Source organism: Peromyscus californicus, unplaced genomic scaffold (genome assembly GCF_007827085.1).
Source record: "Peromyscus californicus insignis strain IS unplaced genomic scaffold, ASM782708v3 Scaffold_12__1_contigs__length_115047231, whole genome shotgun sequence".
Classification (NCBI taxonomy): domain Eukaryota; kingdom Metazoa; phylum Chordata; class Mammalia; order Rodentia; family Cricetidae; genus Peromyscus; species Peromyscus californicus.
The window spans coordinates 93827102-93847127 of record NW_026294413.1 but is presented as its reverse complement, the minus strand read 5'-3'; the positions used below and the strand labels follow the sequence as shown (position 1 = coordinate 93847127).

The window sequence follows — 20026 nt, the reverse complement described above, 5'->3', positions numbered from 1 at the left end:
GAGGCAAGCTGAGCCCAGTAGGCTCCATTCCAAATCCTAAATTCATCTTCCTAAAAGCAAAGGGCTAAGAAGGTTTCTGAAGGCAGCTGCTGGCTCTCTGAGCAAGAATATCAACAGCCTGCTTGGAGGATAAGTTGAGGCAAGGCTGCTCAAGGGACTCCCAGCTGGAGACTTGCCCACACCTGCCCCCTGCGCCTGGTCTAGCCTTGGGTATGGTGCTGAGTGCACTGGTTGGAGTAAGATGTTAGTCTCAGAATGCAGCCAGGGCTGGGGAGGGTCCTAAGTACAGCCCCTGCTGGGACCTTCACGCTCCTAACTTCCCAGATCTCCCGCACAACCTTCTGCCAAGTTGGATGAAGGGAGAATTGGTGTGGTGAATGGAAGAGAGCTGTGGTCATCAGAGCTGTTCAGATGTAGCAGATCAAGAGGCCAAGTGACTCTGCCCACTTCTTCCGAAGGGGCTGAGGACACTGCCTTCAGCCCCTCCTGGAGGCACTCAGAGGCCAGCCAGAATAGAGGGTTAAGCAGCCAACCAGTGTCAGACTTGGATCAGACTCAGCCCGGCCCCGCACTGGCTCTCTGTGACCCAGACCACTGTCTCACTCTTTCCTACCTAGCCTCTCAGCAGCACATATGCCCAGCTCTGGGCTCAGCCTCTTCTAGCCCTAAAATTCCCTAGGCCCTGACCCTTCTACTGGAGGAGTAAACAGGGGGAGCTGGGTTGTCTCCGGGAGCTCTGGATGCTAAGGCAAAGGACTGGCCAGACCTCCCCCAAGGCACTAATGGAAGTCAAACTACCCTGGGGAGGGTAAAGCCTTCTCAGCAAGTGCTGGAGGACCCCGGGAAAGTCCCCAGCAGCACTCACTATCTATCTCAGCTCGAGGCCTCTAAAAAGCAGAGCCGGAGGCAAGGATTAGGTGCCAACACTCCATTTAGAAGCTACAAGCCCAGGGCAACGAGAGTTAGGAGAAAGGGGGAAAGAAAGCAAGGACGAATGTGGCACACAAAGCCACCATGCTGCGACACAGCCCAACAGGATGGACGGCTGACATAGCTCCCTAGATCTCAGAAGGGATCTCCAGTAGGTGTGCAGAGACCGCACATTTTGACTCCACCCATAAGGGGAAAGAGGAGCTAGGATTTACCCTCTCAGTCCCTCCCTCTTGCCCACTGCTGGCTGGGGCTTCTCTCTATAGGCAACTAGCCCTTTTCTGCTCCCTTGAGTTTGCATATCACACTGGTGTGTCCTTGTAGAAAGCCAGAGCTTAGAGTCAGTGTGACATGTTCAGTGAGTCCAGAACATGACAGGTGGGGCATGAAGCTAGAGATCCAGATAGGAGTCTGAGAAGCAGCCATGTCTATCCCATCCAGAGACCCGGTGGCTCATCCGGGGATCTCACGGCTGCGGAGGGTTGCAGGCCCAGAGGACAGAAGCCATTGCAGTGGGTACTCCATGTTTCCATTGCTACGGCAGCATTTGGAGCTACACGGACCCTGATGAACCAAACCTGGAACCTTAGAGGCCCCAGACTCTTCTCAGAGCCCAAAGGAAAGCGGCAGCATTCCAGGGTCATCCTGGGAAGAGTAGCACCCTAGATCTGCAGGTTCCCCATGAAAGGCCAAGGAAGAAGGGTTGTGCCCACCCAGCACTGTGCAGCTGCCTTGAAGCACTCTGACATTTGAGTTCTTCTTCTTTTAACTGAAAATACTGGAACATGTTGCTGTTTAGAAGGAAAGCATTTTTCCACTGAGGAAATCCCAAAGTCTCCACTGATGCTGCCATTCAGCATAGGGCACTATGTATTATATGTGTTTTATGATCTCTCTCTCTCTCTCTCTCTCTCTCTCTCTCTCTCTCTCTCTCTCTCTCTCTCTCTCTCTCTCACACACACACACACACACACACACACACACACACACACACACATCACTAAACAAACTTCGGCATCTCACATGAGTGCCATCTTTTCTCCTGTCCACACTTCACTGCCATCCATTTTGTTTTAGTTCACGGATGACGTCAACAGTACACTACCAAGAACCTCTGCAGCTAAAGCCACCTGAGCCCGCCTGAGGATAAACGCCTATGGAGGGCTGCCTGGGGCCTTTGGAAGGCTCTTGCTTCATGTTGCCAGTGGCCACATTATGAAGACCGTTTGCCCACAGTGTTCCCCAACACCTCTCTTTATGTTTCTCTGTGTGTGTGGTATGTATACATACATGTGTCAGTGGTGCACATGCACACACACACACACACACACACACACACACACACACACACACACACACTCACACGTGGAGGCCAAAGACTGACCGCTGGGTGCCTTTCTTTATCATGCCCACTTTATTTTTTGAGATCTCTTCCTGGACCTGGAGCTTGCCAGTTGACTAAACTAGTTGGCTAGCTAGGCCCTGGACTCTTCCTCTCTCCGGCTTTCAGCACTGGGATTATAGGTATGCACTCCCCACCCCTGGCTTTCTGCAGCTTACATGCAGGCACTCTAACCACTGAGCCATCTCCCCAGCCCCCAACACTGTGTTTAGTGCTGCTAAAGCTTGATCCACAAAATTATATTTGTTTCGCTTAACTGACTGAGAAACTTGGGCTCAGGGAAATCGAACTGCCTTATCCAAGAGCTGGTAAATTGCTGGCAAGAAAGCCTGCAAAGAACGTGCTTTAAGCCTCAGAACTGGCGCTGGGCAGGGAGTTCGGGGTGCCTCCCCCAGGAAAGGCTTTCCCCAGGGTACTGGAGGCGGGATGCTACGCATTCTACCTGGGATGCTTCGGGCTGCTCGTCCTCATTTGGTCCCCGTAGCAGTTCAGGAGCCTTGAATGGCGCAGCCTCTATGTGAGAAACGTGGTCTTGGAAAGAAAGACTTCCAGCTGCAGAAAGCAGGAGTGACCAGGGGCAGACCACATAGTCCGAGGAATCTGGAAATGAGGCAATGATGGAGCATAAGAACAGGGCCACTGTGCCAGAAGGCACTTGCTTCGAGGACTGATTCTGACCAAGGCCTATAGCGGCACAGAGCAGAATAAATTCCACCCAGCACATAGAAATGTGTATTGCAAAAGATAGTTGTAACTGTGGACAAGAATTTAGCACCTGCGTCTGGATCTTTCAAGGACCAAGAACTTTAAAGTAAAAGATCAAGAAAGGTCAAGACCAGCTGGAAACGGGTGCAGAATTGAGTTCATTGCAGCTGGGTCAGGGCACGGCTCTACAGTAGTTCAGATCCCCCAAAGCAGGGGACAGGAGTGGGGGCTCAGGAGGAAGAGAAGCTAAGGCACAGGTGTGCAGCCTGCCTCCACTGGCTGACGCTGGGACCCGGCACCCAGGGGAGCCTACGTGCTCTCACATGCCCTGACTGCAGCTGCTAAGTCAAGACCTAAGTGTAGACTCTCTGTGTTTACTTCACCTGCCGACAGAACACCTCACAGCTCCAAATTGCCTTTCCATCCCAGCTCCTTTAAGCATCTCTGTTGTCAGCACTAGAACATTCTTCTCAGAAGAGGCACTGCAGAGACCTTGCAGGAAGCAGGGCCTCTCCTGCCCTGTCTGGGAGCCAGTGGTATGAACACAAAAAGACCAGGCAGGGGCACCTCTGTCCTGGACTCAGCCACAGGACATGAAAGCCCTTGGATACCTCAAGTCCTGGCCTCACCCCGTGACCACTTTCTCATGGACCTGTCCACATAGAGCTGCAGGCTCCAGTCTTCCTGCCCACACACCATCAGCCTGTTCACTTGCGCGTGCTCACATTCCAAAGGATCACTCCTGACTTCCAGGTCCTCTGAGCCATCACCTGACAATTGCCTCATTGCTGGGCCATGACTGTAGACTACCTCTGGCCAGGTCATCTAGAGACCTTCATCATCATGAGCTACACACACAGCTCCTCCATGAGGACAAAACCCAACCCAAGGAGTGATTTGTCCCTCACTGGGGACCTGTCCTCGGCTAGGGGTCCATATAGGATTTTCTTACATCTTCATTATCTCCAAATTACAGTTTAGTGATTTTCAAGCTAACGTCCCTTGTTTAGACCACAGTGTAGGTGCTGCCTTCGGATGGGACAGAATAGTAGAGCATCTGACTGACGGAGTGTGGGGACATCCCAGGGATGGATGTCACTGGTCTCTCTGTAAGCACCATGCAAGCCCAAAGCAGAAGCACAGCCTTTCAACTTGGTTGCATGGCATAGGCCTTGGAGACGGGCCACCCCTCGGTAGCCGCCTGGTGGGGACCATTTGTTCTTTTGTTCTAAAAGCTTAGGATTGATCACAGACCAAGAAGCTGCCAGAAGGAAGTTTGTTTAAGAAACTTTACTTTCAATTTCCCAGGACAGTTGTCCTCTTACCATTACGGAGGTCTTCCAGGAGCCGCTCAGCAGCCAGTGACAAGAGGGACCAGATTTCCTCTTCAGACAGAGCTTCACCCCGGACCTGCAGGGCGCTGGCAAGTGTCACAGAAGCCGAATTCATGCCTGTGAAGACAGAGTTCTGCAGTGCCCCGTCTCTCCGGCTACATGGTAGCGCGTGTTCACGCTGCTCCCATTGCCTGCACCTCCAAAGCACAGGACAAGCAGATAGGAGAATTAGAAGTGTTCCCTGCACCTAGCCAGGCAGGCCAGTGGCTTCTCAGTAGATGAGCAAATAAATGGATCCATCTATCGGCTATCAGATGAAAAGCTGAAGAAATGGATGAAAGACAAGTGGCACATAGCAAGTACCCCTCCTCCAGGAGAGCTCACTACACCAGGGAATGTTCAATGCCTGCTCTTCATCTCTGTCTGGTAAACCAGATGGACAACCATTTTAGCCTGAGACACACGAGTATGCCTTTAGTCATTAGCTGCCACCACGGAGCTGGCTGCAATACCAGGGCAGGCCCTTCTGTCAGTTCTTGCAGAACAAGTGAGAATCCCCCCAAAGAGAACAAGAGCCTGAATTTCAGAGCAGGAAGGACACACAGGGAAGCTGGAGGAGGTGCCACCGCCAGGAGAGTGGCTCTCTTTCCTTCTAGAAGGATCCTTTAAACCAAAGCTGACATTTCAACCCACCCCCCCCACACCCCCCCCCCACACCCCCCCCCACACACACACAAAGATGCCCTCACTAATCTCCCAAGCCCTGCTGGAGGCAGCTGGAAGGTCCAGGCTGCAGCTTTTCCTAATCTGTTTATGGCTGCAGAGCTTTTTCTACAGCCAGAGCCTGGAAGGTAGGTGTACCAGGTGGGTTGAGTAGGGAGCCCACAGGCACCCCCACTCCCCTGGTGCTAAGCAAAGCTATCTCCTCACCAGCGGCTCAGCACTGGGGCATGGAGGCAGACTCCTGATTCTTTCACCTGGACACCTGGCTCCTAAAGACATTTGACCTGCGAGCTGTGATCTGTCACAAGGAGTCTGTGAGGGCAACTGAGGTCTCCAGTCACGGACAAGAAAGCAGTCCCAGCAGCCAGGTGAATATCTGAGGTGTTCTGGTTATGCTCAGTTGATAACACATGCTGTCTGCGTTCATCAGAATCGCACCGTACCCGTATTTATAATTAAATGTATCCGTTAAAATTTCCTGGAGATTAATTAGGACTCAGCCCAGGCCCTCTCCTCCCTTTTTTCTTTTCCTCTCTGCTCCATTATTTTCTCTTTCTTTTGCCTTTTCTCCTTTTAAAAGTGTCATAGAACTGTGGACTAAAGATTCCCGTTTAGCCATATGTTTCTAACTCTGTAATCACAGTGAATGATTTTTATCAAAGAAAAGGGAGAAATACCCTGATTCTCAGACAGAAAACCTCAAAATCCCAGAGGGAGCCAAGACTAGAAGAAGAAGAAAAACAACTGCAGTGTGAGCCTGCTCTGCAGGTCGCGGCTCTTTGAGACCTTCTCTTGGCTGCAGCAATTCTGAGGAGAAAGGACAGCTTTCAGCAAAGAGCCATGGGTCCTTCCTAGGAGCCCTGAGCAATGGCCTGAATCTCACATCTTTCCAAAACTTAGTTCAAAGTGGCTCGTAGATTTCACATAGTGCACAAAACGATACACTTTCAGGGAAGCAAAGGAGAAAATGCAGGGACTAAGACTGGGCAAAGGTTTTGTGAACCTGATGCAAAGAGCATGCTCTACGAAAGGATGTGTAAGTGATTAATTAGTAGGACATCATTGAAATTGATTTTTTTTTGCTCTGAGAAAAAATCTCATGAAGAGTATGAAAAAAGCAAATTATACTAAGATAAAATATTTTAAAATCACGTATCAGAAAAGACACACATATTTAGGGTGTCTATTTTTAAACCCTCCGAACTCATCAATAAGAAAACAGATTCAGAGAGAGTTTGGCAGCCAAAAGTTCTTGCTGCCCAAGCATGAAGCCCTGAGTTCAGATCCTCAGAACACGTGTAAAAGCTGACTGTAACACACGAGTCTACGATCACTTGTAGCCTGATGAGAGGTACAGACAGACAAATACCCGCGAGTTAAAATTAACAACTAGCCTGGTGTAGGGAGGCGGCACCGTCTGGGGTGGTGTGGACCCTACCTCAAAAAGGAGGAAGTTGAGGACCACTGCTAAAGTCATCTTCTGACCTATTTGCACATGCCAGGGTAAGTGCATGCCCACACTCACCCACATGAGCACTTGCTCAGATATATAAACACCCACAAGAAAATAAACAGTATAATTAGAAAATGACATAGGCATTTCCCCAAAGATATTTACACAGATACCAAATTAAACCCATGAAAATATATTAAACATCATTAGATATTAGAGAAATACAAATTAAAGCCACAATGACATGATACTGCATACCCATTGGAATTACTAAGATAAACATTTGTCACAACCCCAAATGCTGGTGAGTATGCATAGACGCCAGATCCCTCATCCTGCCAGTGAGACTGTGAAGTGGACAGGTCCACAAACTGGAAAACAGTTTGTTAGTATCTTACAAAATTAAACATGCCGTTGCTATATGACCCAGCAACAGCACTCCTGTACATTTAATAAAAGAACAAGAGAAATTCATGCCCACAAAAACCCACCTGTGAGTTGGCTCAACAAGCCACCTTGGAAAAACAGTTAGCATGAACAGGTAAATCTGAATATCCATGTAAACACACATGCTCACACACAATTGGGTACCATCCTAAGTGTGGATACTCTGCTCAAGGGCACTCATTGGAGTTGGTGGCCCCAGACACAATGTGTGTGTACATGCATACACATATATGGCCTGAGACAATCTCAAAATTCAAACACTGCATGTTAATATTCTGATCCTGCCCCTTGGTGCCACCCTATGCCCTGATGTAGAAGCCTATTCTTAAGGGAAAACTCCACCCCTTCCTCTCTCTTCTCTCTTCTGCTTTCCTCCCACAAGGTGTGCACTTCTCAAACCTCTCTCTCTCTCTCTCTCTCTCTCTCTGTGTGTGTGTGTGTGTGTGTGTGTGTGTGTGTGTGTGTGTGTGTGTGTCTCCCTCTTTCTGCCTTCCTGCCTCTTCATCTCTCTATTATAATAAACCATTTCCGTGCAGATGCAGCATCTGGGTTGTGTATCTCTACCTGCCGCCCCGCCGCCGTGCCCACATGGACTGGGCCACCCACCAGTCTGTCGCTGCATCTGGGGGATCCCACTGCGTACAGTTCCTAACACTGCATCCCTGCACAAAGGCCACGGTGCCACCCAAGAGGCACATTGAACTTTGTCAGAAATGCAATTGCAAAATCCAAAATGGGGAATGTGTAGGTCGAACAACTGGGGTCCTCAACAAAGACGTGATATACAGAGAGCAAAGGGAGGGAGGGAATGCCTAAGTAAGAACCTTCCCAAACTTTCCCATCCAGAAAAGCAGTGACAAAATGGGCAGCTCCCTCAGACACAGGCTGAGACCACAGCTGTGGCTCTTTCTAATCCCATTCTTTGGCATTGTCATCCCTGGAAATCTCTCACAAGAATTATTTGTACTGGGGCTAGAGAGATAGCCTGGCAGTTAAGAGTATATACTGTTCTTGAAAAGAACACATAATTTTAAAAAAAATAAAATTCTGAAACTAGCTTCAAACAAATTATTGTCTATATTGGCCCAATTCAGAGTTCCTCCAGTGACAACAGATATTTCTATGGAGGCATTTTTAAAAAATAATCAGTATCAATTATTTAACATTGCAGCTGTCTGTGATTATGATAATGTTTGTACAGATAACAAGTGAATCAAGAACCCACAGAAAGGCTGGTGAGTAAGAAGACAAAAGCCAATGTGGAAAATCTTTAAACATCTCCAAGAAGCTGGAAAGTCACTTTTATTTGTAGAACTATGTCCAAGTTCAGGATGGTGCATGTGCTCTGGAATACTTACAAAGGCTCTAAATATTTACCTCTTGCTCCCCATTAGACACTGAACAAGTAGGAAGTAGAGGCTAAGCCAGATTTGTGGGCTTCTCAGCAGATGGATAAAGGCATGTCTTTGCATCACTCAAAGACCTGTTGGGAGCACAAAGGTCCTTGTGCTCAAAGATAGGCATGAAGGAAACCAGGAATGTCAAACCTGCAGGACTGTTCCTTCAACGAGAGATTTGTATAACCTGTTTTCCCAAACAGAAGGCTAAGAATGGAGGTGGTTAATAACCTGGAGATTTGTACTATCTGTAGGACCAGGCCATACCAACCTCCCACTAGCAGGGCTGGAGGTGGCTAAGAGCCTAGGTGACCTTTGCATTATCTGTATGGTCAGGGGCTCCCCCAAGCTCCCACAGCCAGGACTGGAGATACTTACTCATCTAAGTGACCTTTGTGTTATCTTTATAACCAGGGCCTCCTCCAAGCTCCCATAACCAGGACTGGAGATGGCTAATAATCCAAATGACCTCTATGCTATTTGCATGACTGAGACCACACCAGAGCCTCCCCTAGGCCCTTAAGATAATACATGAAGCCTATCTCTAGAATACATCTTCATGGGAGAAGTGACAGGTGCTTTGAGAAGAGTTCTGGTGTAATTGTGAGTGCTTGTGCACAGGGGATTGTGTTACACCAGGAAACTTTTTTCCAAATTATACTGTATTTAAATATGCCTAAAATAAACTGCCTGGTGTCTGACTTTAGAAGTTTGAACCAACACCAGCTACTGAGTCATGCTGAGCCCCATGGATTTCCTTCTTGCCTCACTCAGGTCAACACTCTGATGGCCCTGATATTTACAGAGACCTCTACAAAGACCCTCAGCAAAGGCTAGGAAGATATATAAGACCCAGGCATTTAAAGACATCCCTCCCCAACCTTAAGTGACAACTAAGCTGAGTGGAGGCCTCAGTGGCCACACATGACAGAGAACGCAGAGATTGGACAGGAAGTTCTGGAAAGTAGTTGAAGATACAAGTAGGAACGATGAGGAAGAACTGTGGTAGCCCTGGAGAAAAGCAGGAGGACAGTTGTCCAGAAGTGCTCATTATACCATATTATTCAAAAGCTTATTTTCAATCCACCCTAGAAAACTACGATCCCTACAAAGAAACAAGAAAAGTTTCCCATAGCGGCTAAAGAGAAGGCTCAGAGGTTAAGAGCACTTGCTGCTCTTGTGGGGGACCAGAATTCAGCTCCCAGCACCCACCTGGTAGCTCACAAGTATCTGTAATTCCAGTTCCAGGGGATATTTTGTACTCCACTGGCACTATACTCATCTGGTACACAAACACACATTCAGATAACACACTCATACACATAAAATACAAATAAATAAATCTTTTATTAAGCAGCCCATAAACAGAACAAAAAATAGACAAGTCATTATTCCTAAGGCAACCCAGATATTGGACCTCCTAGACAAAGACTTTTTATTAACTGTTTAAAAAGCATTCACACTGTCAACATAAACTGTGTCTAAAGAGCAGAAGGAAAACTGGGCATGGTGGTGCACACCTTTAATCCCAGCACTTGTGGGGCAGAGGTGGGTGGGTCTATATGAGTTCAAAGCCAACTTGGTCTACAAAGTGAGTTCCGGGACAGTCAGGGCTATATAGAGAGACCTTGTGTCCAAGAAGAAGGAGAAAGAGGTGGAGGAAGGAGAAGAGGGGGGAAGAGGAAGAAGAGGGAGAGGAGGAGGAAGAACACCAACAACTGAGGGAAAGCAGAGGAAAGATCCCTCACGAAGCAGAGAACAGCAGTGACGAGACAGAAACTCAGAAGAGGACCCCAACAGCTGATGTCGTCAACAGTAGGGACTCACAAACAGGGGGATGGAGATGATGGGCCTAGGGAAAGAGAAGAAATAAATAATGAAGAAAGCTGAGCAACCGCTCAGTTATCTGTAGACACTGTCAGCTTCACTAACTTCCTGGGAGAGGAGGAAGAGGAGCAGGGTGAGTGATGCGCAGAATCACCCTGAACGTAAGGAAAACACTAAGCTACATGTCTAAGAAGCTTGGCGAAGACCGAGGAGGATCAGCTCAGCCAGATCCATGGCTTGCTCAGCCCGATCCACAGCTTACCTACCACCTTAACTAAGCACTGGATAACAAACTAAAGGACACTGAAAGCAGCAAAAAGGTAAAGAGGAACAGCCAGCCAATCCTCAGTAAGATACACACAGCTGGTTTGCCATTTAAACCCATTCTGGTGCAGGGCGGTAACTGCGTGACATATTCAAAGTGCAGGGAAAGAAAAAGCTGTCAAGAATCCTGTACCCAACAAGCAGCCCTTCAAAATTAAAGGAGGGAGGCTGGGGAGATGTCTTAACGGTCAAGAGCATTTGATGCTCTTGCAGAAGACCCATGTCTGGTTCCCGTCACCCACATGACAGCTCACAACCACCTGTAACTCCAGTTTCAGGAGACCTAGCACACCCTCTGCTGCCTCCACGGGCTTCTGCACACATGCAGTGCACATAAACTCAGGCAAGCAGACACACATACACACAAATAAAACAAATAAATAAGTCTAAAAAGGAAACTCAAAGGGAAATCAAGGCATCCCCACATAAACAAAAACATTAACTTGTTGTTGGTAGGTTTGCCCTCCAAGAACAACTGAAGGGGTCTTCAGACTGAGATGATCAGACACTGGACAGTGGTGCAGATCCACATGAGAAATAAGAACCCCAGTAAAGGTAACATGAACGGTCAATCACAACCCTTGATTTAAAAAGAAGAACAGCATCCAACCTGAAGAGGACCACACACATGTTTTATGTGTCCAACAAGCACCTCTCTTGTTGTTGAGGCTAAGAGGCCCTTGAGACCTGCAGCTGTGGTCTTCTTATAAAAAGTGTCAATATCACAGCATCCACACTGAATGCAAGCCCTGTGCCCACCTCCAATACCTGTTCCAAAGCCATGATGGCTCTGCAGGAAGGAATGGGCACATTCCACTTTTCTGTGCGAACTCCCTGTCTGACTGGCTCCAGGGCTGCAGTAGTGTGTTATGACCTGCCCTAAGGGTGTGTGGGAGCCAGAGGAGAATGCTGGTGCCTAGAACCATCCAGAGTCCTGTATTCCCTGGCAGCCCTTAGCCACGATCCATATGGGCTGCTTGTGGGGACAATAGTAGCCCTGGTGTGTCTACTTCACAGACACCACCCCAGGCCAGGCCTCAAGAACAACCTGAAGTCAGGGTTACCTTTCTTTTAAATGTGGTTTCTGAGCAACTTGACACTTCCTCTGAACAAGATCACACTTCCCTCATGCTTACCAGATGTCAACCAGGGTTCAGTGTGTTAACTGAGTCAACCATTTAGCCTCACTACAGAATATAAATGGTGCTGCTGCCTGGCCCATTTTACAGATGTGGGGAGTGAGGGGCAGAGACAGAACGACTTGGCCCGATAGTGTCACGTGGCTTGGGTTTGGGTTCACATTCCTGATCTCCAGGGCAATGCACTTTTCTTCCACACTCTGCTGGCTGTGGAGATGGCATGAAGCACCTTAGAGAGTGGCAGTCTGGAGCTGGAAAACAGTCCTCAGCCTTTCATCACACCATGATGCCTCTGGGCTTCTCTCCAAGTTTCTCTAAATGGTCTGGTGGGCAAGGTACTGCTGTGCGATGAACTAAATGGGGTACTGTTAACTATTAAAAGAACGCAGGATCACATTACACAGATCAGTCTGGTCAGTCAGCCGGTGGAAATTTTCTGGAAAAGCATGAAGCCAGTGGGGGCTGCTTTGGCCTACACACACAACCTCCCTGTATCTTGTCTCCATGGACCTTATTATCTGAGGACTTCTGGAGTCCCCTCAAAACCTCAGATTCTTCCTTCCTTCCTAGGCTCCTTATATGCATTCACATACTCCCAACCCTGTGCATTTCCAGGTTGTTGCTCATCCTGCCTGCCAAGATTAATTTTGGTTAACCTCCAGCCTCCAGCAGCCCTCAACCTAGTTTGGCTCAAGCTAACATATTCTGCTTTCTGTGGCCTTTAGTGCTTCTCACATGGGCCATAGAGACAGAAGCTAGAACGTCACCTGTGAGGCTGTCCTGGTACTGCTATCATAGGAGCCATCCTTTATTTAACAGATATTTATTAAGGGCGTGGTATATTTCAAGCTCTCTGAGTAGATAAGTGGCCAGCATAACACCCTGCCTTTGTGAGGGTTGGGGACAGGCATGGGAAGCAAATCAAATAACACCATCCCCCTAGGATGACAGGCTGCAGAGAAAACGAGGCAAGCTGATGTGCTCCAGCATACAGTTACGGTGAGGGAGGGGGCACTTTAGCAGAATATCAGGAAAGGAATCTCGGGAGGTGGCATTCAAGCTGAGTCTCGGAGGTTGGGAAAGATCTCAAGGGCGAGGAATTCAGGCAAGGAGCAAATACCCTCGGGCTTCACAGAGCTCACAAACGAACGCGAAAGCCCTGCATGGTGAAGGTGATGAGGGAACAGAAGGCAGAGTCTGGAGGCAGTCACAGAGATGAGCAGGAACAGTGCGCGTTCTTGCCTGGCAGCCCCGGGAAGCTTGGCCGGTTACTAGCTGCTAGCGTACAGCAAGTGCAGCGTACTTGGAGCAAAGGCTGACTGAGGCGGCTGTGCCCAGGCCCGCGGCCGAATGACTGAGGGAAGTTCAGCACTCAAACACGTGTCAGTCTGACATCTGGGCCTCACCAGTCATGTGAGTGCATGGTTTTCATCACTGACGAGGCTCGCATCTGCCTCTGCCCCGCCCCCAGGAAGAACCCTGATCCCCGTGTGCTAGACAGCCGCTGAGTGATGATCACTGGGTGGCTGCTTGTGACTGAGGCCACCTACCCCGGCAAATTCCATGTGTGTTTGCTGTCAAGCTATTGGGCAGTGTTTGCCAGGTGCTGGCTTCTCAAGAGGTGACAGTCTCTGCTGGCCCCAAGTGTCTTTTGACTGAGTAATGGGCCTGAACAGTGAAACTCTGAGAACTTCCCAGTCCCCTCTCCAACTTCATCGAGGACTCTGACCTTGGCCCATGGCTTCTAGAGAAGTAAGCACCCCTCTGGAATGCCTTGGGAGGGAAGTTGGACCCGGGTTTCTAGGGCCTTTTCTTGTCTCTGGGGTTCAGGGTACCCATGCCCACAAAATAAAGGCGTAAACATGCAGCCAAACGTGCACCTACCACCTGGTCTCACGGGGACAGGTGGCCAGACCTACTCTTTCCTCGAGATGTTTTCTGTTCCTTCTGGCTCCCTCTCCTCCTAACTTTCTCGGCATCTGTGATGCCTCTCACATCCTCTGAAGCATCGGCCTTCAGGATGCGCTCTCAGGCCCTATATTATTTTCTTTTTTTTTTAAATAAAATTTTTTCATTTATTTTCTCTATTATTTTGTTATGACTGTCATAACAAATTGCCACAAGCTCAGTGACTTAAAACAACAGAAATTCAATGTCATATAGTTTCAGGGGTCGAAAGTCTGAAATCAGTTTCGGGGGGCTGAAATCAGAGTGAGAGCCTCATTCCCTCCCAAAGCTCTAAGGGGATCTATTCCCCGCTTCTTCCAGTTTCTGATGACTGTCAGCATTCCTGGATCTGTTCTAGAGTCACAGTTTTCTCTTCTACCTGCCCCCATCTTGTGAGAACAAAGATGTTTAAGATCCACTTAGATAACCTAGAATGCGCTCCCATCTCAGATGCTGTCATTCAACTGCATCTATGGTCTCTCCTGCCATATAAGGTAACAGTCACAGATTTCCAAACTGAGCGTGTGGATCTCCCTATTTTTAGTTTGTGGAGGGGTGTTCAGGCCTTCTCAGGCCCTGCTTTCATTCGATACTCTCTCTCTCTCTGAAAAAGAAGTGACTTGAGCTTTAGACATTGACTCCCCAGCTTTCTGACCCTGTGGCTGTGTGACCTTGTGCATTGGCGTATGCTTAACCTCTCGGAGCCCCAGTTTTGTTATCTGAAGACTAGGCTCAACAGCTGCTGTACGGTAGACCTGTTGAGAATATATTAAAGCACTCAGAATAGAAAAGGAGCCAAGCTCTTCTTAACTCCTGTCTTTTTCCGTCTCTGCTGCAACCCTCCAGACAGGGCTTTTAAGCATCAGGAGACTGTGGCATCAGGACTGTGAGCAGCTTCCATGACTTTGAAGATACAGTATTAATTGTTTCCATCTGTCTGCCAGGACTGACATGCTATATAAACATCCCATTTCAACCTTAGTGAAATGCTTCAACAATCTCAAGGCCCCCTAAATAGACACCCCAGAAGGAACCAGGGAGGGTGTAGGGATCCCAAGGAATTACAGCTTGCAGAACAATCTTGTCCCCATTCTTTGTTCCGTAACCAACACCACCTCACCTCCCAACTTGTGCCTTTGGAGAGTCATTGGAAACCATCCATCCACATCAAATCAAGATCTGAGTGCAGATTGTCACAAGACAAGCTGTGTCCCCACTCTGAGAAGGAAAAGAGTCTTCTGTTCCATTCATGCCTGTGTTCAAAAAACTAAAGACACCAGGGCTCTGCTTTTCCAGAACTCTCTGCAGTGACTTCTGCATTACTGTGACCAAACACATGACAGGAATGACTTACAGAAGGTGAGATTTCCTTCATCTTGGTTTCAATGACACTCTCCATCATGGTGAGGATGGCAGTTCTTCCCATGGTGGCTGTGGTGGTTTGAATAGGAATGGCCTCCATGGGCTCATACATTTGAATGCTTAGTCATTAAGGAGTGGTTCTACTTGAGTAGGTATGGCCTTGTTGAAGGAATTATGCTATGGGGGGTGGGATTTGGGGTTTCAGAAGCCACCACACAAACCACCACACAAGCCCAGTGAATTTCTCTCTCTTCCTGCTGCCTACAGATCTGAATACAGAACTCTCAACTTCTCCAGCACCATATCTGTCGGCTTGCCACCATGCTTCCCACCATAACAATAATCGACTAAATCTCTGAAACAGTAATCAAGTCCCAATTAAATGCTTTCTTTTATAAGAGTTGCTATGGTCATGGCATCTCGTCACAGAAATAGAACATTGACTAAGACAATGGCCAGACAGGAAGCAGAGTGAGAGGTGGAGCCAGGGACAGGCATGACCTTCAAAGGCCTGCTATTGGTGGCCTAGTTAGGCCAGCCAAACCCTACTTCCTAAAGGTTCCATACCCTTCTGAGACAACCCCACCCGTCAGTGAATGAGACCTCAAGACATGAGCCTTTGGAGAACATTCCAGATTCATATTATAAAAAGTATATAGTGCCTGAAATTGCATCACTGCTGCTTCTCCACGTGTATCTTTTCTTTTCTGCCCTCCAAGCCCCAAACCCCATGACCCATCCACATTGTGGAGACAGCGCTGTTATCACGTGACTTTGAGCACGGACACTCTTGAACTCATATCGCCCCATCCGTAAGGCCAAGACGACAGTCCCTATGTCGCAGGTTGACCTGACAAATGGAGTTAGCTCAGGTGAGAATGGCAGCCAGTGATGCCCAAGTCCCCCCTTCACTTGCTGCACCAAGGTGGATGGCCCCTCACCTGTACCGTAGCCAATGGCATCCATCCAGAGGTACAATCTAAAGCCATCTGAGGTGGCATGTCTCCCATCCCCAAGTCTCTTACATACTCTCTCCTGTATTTGTTATAGTCTCATTCACTTAAGAAGAAGTCTCTCCCATGTTAATGCATTTATTTCCTGAAGAAACCATTTGTTACTATTGTAATGAGAAACTCGTATTATTCGACGTAATGAGAAGGAAATTATAACCATTTTTTTAATGTATTGAATTCATGACAGGTAATATACTCCGGAGACGCTGAGCCTGGGGTCTGGTCTTTTCTTTTGAAAGGAGCAATTAGGTTGAGAAATGGGAAAAGCCTTTGGTTCTAAGCATACTGTCTTCCTGACATTATCTGAAAAATTTAAAGTAAAATGTCAAAAATGTAACTCAAGATTATGAATACCGCTTCTGTTCCACCTGCGCACAAACGGTCCTGCCTGCCCATCTAGAGGCGCCCCTTCAGCCTTTCCGAAGCCTTGCGGGACTCCTCCCGCGTCCTCGGCATGAGCTGGCTGAACCCTGGGCTGTCACACTTTACGGTAATGAGTTGTGGGGAATACAGTACTTGACAGCTTTCAGAGTTTTCTTAAACTTTTGCAGTTTCCGTGAAAACACTTTAAACCAAGCAAGGCAAAAAATGGTCCCTTCTCCAGACAAGGAAAGTGAGATTTAATCGCTGTATAGTTACAAAAGTCGCATGGCTCTAAGAGGGAGAGATAAACTAGCTAACAAGACTAGCTCGAGCTACCCCCGATTAAGTTGCCAACCACTTTATTTAGTTGTGAGTTAAAAAGTGGTTGTGGATTGAGCCTTTGAGTTAAGCGTCAAAACACTGTGCTCCACCCATCTAGTGATTTATGTGAAAAGAACCATGACATCTGGTTTTTGATTAAAGTTCAGCTGATTCATGTCTGTTGAAACGTTGCTCTCTAAAGAGCAAGGCTCAGATTCCACTTGAGAGAGAAATTCTAGAGAAACTTAAATACAGCAGGAAGGAGAAGAATAAGAACAATGAAAGAAAATGAAGCCTCAGACATTAGTTGGCCCTCAGAGAAACAGAACCAACAGGCAATGGTGTGTGTGTGTGTGTGTGTGTGTGTGTGTGTGTGCGCGCGCGCGCGTGGGTCTCTGTGTGTCTATATGTGAAACTGATTTGTTATGAGGAATTGGTTCACGCAGTTGTGAAGGTTGGAGAAGTCACATGATCTGCCATCTACAAACCAGAAACCTGGTGGTGGTAATCCAGTCCAAGTACAAAGGCCTGGGGACCAAGAGAATGGATCATATCATTTCCTGCGTGAAGCAGAGGGTGGGATCTTCCAGTTCAAGCAGTTTGGCAGCAAGAGTTTGAATTCCTTCTTCCCCTGCTATACTTTCTATCCAGGTCCTCAATTGACAGGGTGGGGCCCATCTATACTGGGAAGGGCCACCTGCTTCCCCGAGTCCTCTGACTCCAGTGGAGACACCCTTATACATAGCCCAAGTGATGTTTAATCATCAATGGCCCAACCTAGTTGATGCACAAAATTAACTGTTGTACCTATGTTGTGGAATATTAGTTTAAGATGTGTTACATTTATTTATGCTGTGAAACATTTGTTTAATGATGCAAAGATGTGTTGCATTCATTTATGTTGCATTTGTTTAACTCTGTAAAGCTGTGTTACTTTGCCTCTCTAAAACATCTGACTGGCCTAATAAAAAGCTGAACAGCCAATAGCAAGGCAGAAGAGAAAAATAGGTGGAGTTGGTGGGAAGAGAAAATAAGAGGAAGGAGAAATCTAGGGAAGGGGGGAGCAAGAAAGAGAGGTAGAGGAGGACGCCAGGGGCCAGCCACACAGCCAGCCACAGAGTAAGAAGGAAAGAAAGGTATATAGAATAAAGAAAGGTAAAAAACCCCAAAGCCAAAACGTAGTTAAAGAGAAACAGGATAATTTAAATTAGAAAAACTGGCTGGAAACAAGCTATGCTAAGGCCAGGCATTTGTAAGTAAGAATAAGTCTCTGTATTTATTTGGGAGCTGGGTGGCGGGCCCTCAAAGAGTTAAAAAAACAAACAAACTGCATACCTAAAACTACAGCAAACAGCAAACGGCATAAAGACTAGCTAGACAAACATAAATGCCCACACTAAAGGCCTGTTCATCTCCTTTCATATTACCAAATACATCAGGCAGGGTTGTCGATGAAAATGTACAAGTTGTGTATAACAACAAGAGAAAATACACAGTCGGAATAAACAAAGCAAGCGATACAAGCAACGAGCAGGGTGTAGAAAACGTCTTCGAATTACCATACTAGAGATAAAAGAAATTGACTAGTATATTAAGGGCTCTCGTTTAAAACATGGATATTATGTCTAAGTAATATAAGCAGAAAGGTAGAAATTCTAAAAGCAAAAATAAAGAAGAAATATTTGCTGTCGGCAATGTGGCACCGGGCACGGTGGTACAACACCCAGAATTTCAGCACTCAGGAGGCTGAGGTGGGGTAGTTGGGAATTCAAGGTTGTTCTGAGCTTCATAGAGAGTTCTAGAAAGCTTGGGACACGTAGTAAAATGTTGTCTCGAAAACAAAAAACAAACAAGAAAAAAACAACCAGCAGCATTGTGAGAGAAATGAAGATTGCGTTCAGTGGGCTGACCGGGTTCTGAAGAAAGAGTCAATGGTGCTGAGGAAGAATCAGCAGACTTTCCTGGACTGAAACTCAAGGATAAAGGGGGAAATGTAAATGTGGAGCGGGTTATCCAAGAACTGTGGACAATAGCAGAAACTCTGCTCTCTTAGGAAGACGGCAATAGCAGAACAAAGGTACTAACATAGAAGAGCTGAGCAGTTCCCAAACTGGTAACAGATACCAAACACAGGCCCCGGAAGCTCAAAGAACATTCATCAGGACACACAGTTAACACATGGAAATGTCACACAGAAAGTACTGGAAAACCAATACGAGAAAATCCTGGAAAATGCCAGAGGGAAAAAAATCACAGCTTACCTACGATGGAAAGGATGAGAATTATACTGGAGTTCCCTACAAAAAAATGCTCAAGCAAAAAGATAATAGATCGAAATATCTGAAGTCCTGAAATAAGACCACCCACCTACAACACTGTATCCCGCAAAAATATTATTTTTCAAAAGTTAGAAGATAAATTTGTCAGATAAGCAAAAACAGAAAATTGATCCCCAGAAGATCTGCCTTGGAATTTTTAAGTTCTTAAAAGAAGACGGTTGTTTGACTTGAACTGTTTGGGGGGCACCCAGGCAGTGGGGATCGGGATCTGTCCCTGGTCTATGGGCAGGCTTCTGGAACCCGGTGCCTGTGGTGTGACACCTTGCACAACCTTGGTGCAGTGGGAAGGGTCTTGAACCTGCCTAGGCTCAGTGTGCCGGGCTCTGCTGACTCCCCATGGGAGACCTCGATTTGGGGGAATGTGCGGCGGCTTGGGAAAGAGGGCTGGGGGGAGGGAGGAGGGGGATCTGGGGATAGTATGTGGAGTGAGTAGAAAATTTCTTAATAAAGAAAAATGAAAGAAAAAAAGAATAAGAAAATTATAAATGCCAACAACTCAGATCTTAAACTTTTTTATTTCCGTTATTCTCAGTTGATCTGTGAAATGAACTGGTCAAATGATAATGGCAACAAAGGGTTGGCCATTCATTATACATTGTGAATAAATGAAGTGAGTGATAGCCAGTCATCAAGATAGGCTAAAATTACCTGATATTGGCACCCAACTACGCTTTTATTGTTTAAAAGTGGATTCAGACACACCATAAATTTTTACTGCAAACTCTAGCACAACCACTAGAAACATTTGCAAAAAGAAATATAATTGATATGGGGGGATAGAACCTTATAAATGGAACCTTATAAAATGCACACGTATAATTAGCAATGGTACAAAAATGGGAGATTTAAGAAGATAAGCACAGGAGATAGCAAAGTTATAAACACAGTCACTGTTAATTCAAGTGTGTAAATTGTCACTTCAAATATAAACGGTCTGATCAGGACTGAGAGAAACTGACAAATGACTTTTTTTAAAAAACCAACTATACTGGCTATAAGA

The 20026-nt window shown here is 46.9% G+C and overlaps 1 protein-coding gene across 3 annotated transcripts in view; it reads right to left on the bottom strand.

Annotated features, from left to right (window-relative positions):
• The window catches only part of Frmpd2 (FERM and PDZ domain containing 2), a 115985-nt gene that overhangs the window by 85024 nt on the left and 10935 nt on the right, over positions 1-20026 (bottom strand). For all 3 annotated transcript variants that reach the window (XM_052733924.1, XM_052733925.1, XM_052733926.1), the window contains exons 2-3: positions 4363-4488; positions 2775-2932 (exon numbers count right to left, since the gene is read on the bottom strand). In XM_052733924.1, coding sequence (XP_052589884.1) covers positions 2775-2932; positions 4363-4488 — 284 coding nt within the window. The remainder of the gene's footprint in view (positions 1-2774; positions 2933-4362; positions 4489-20026) is intronic.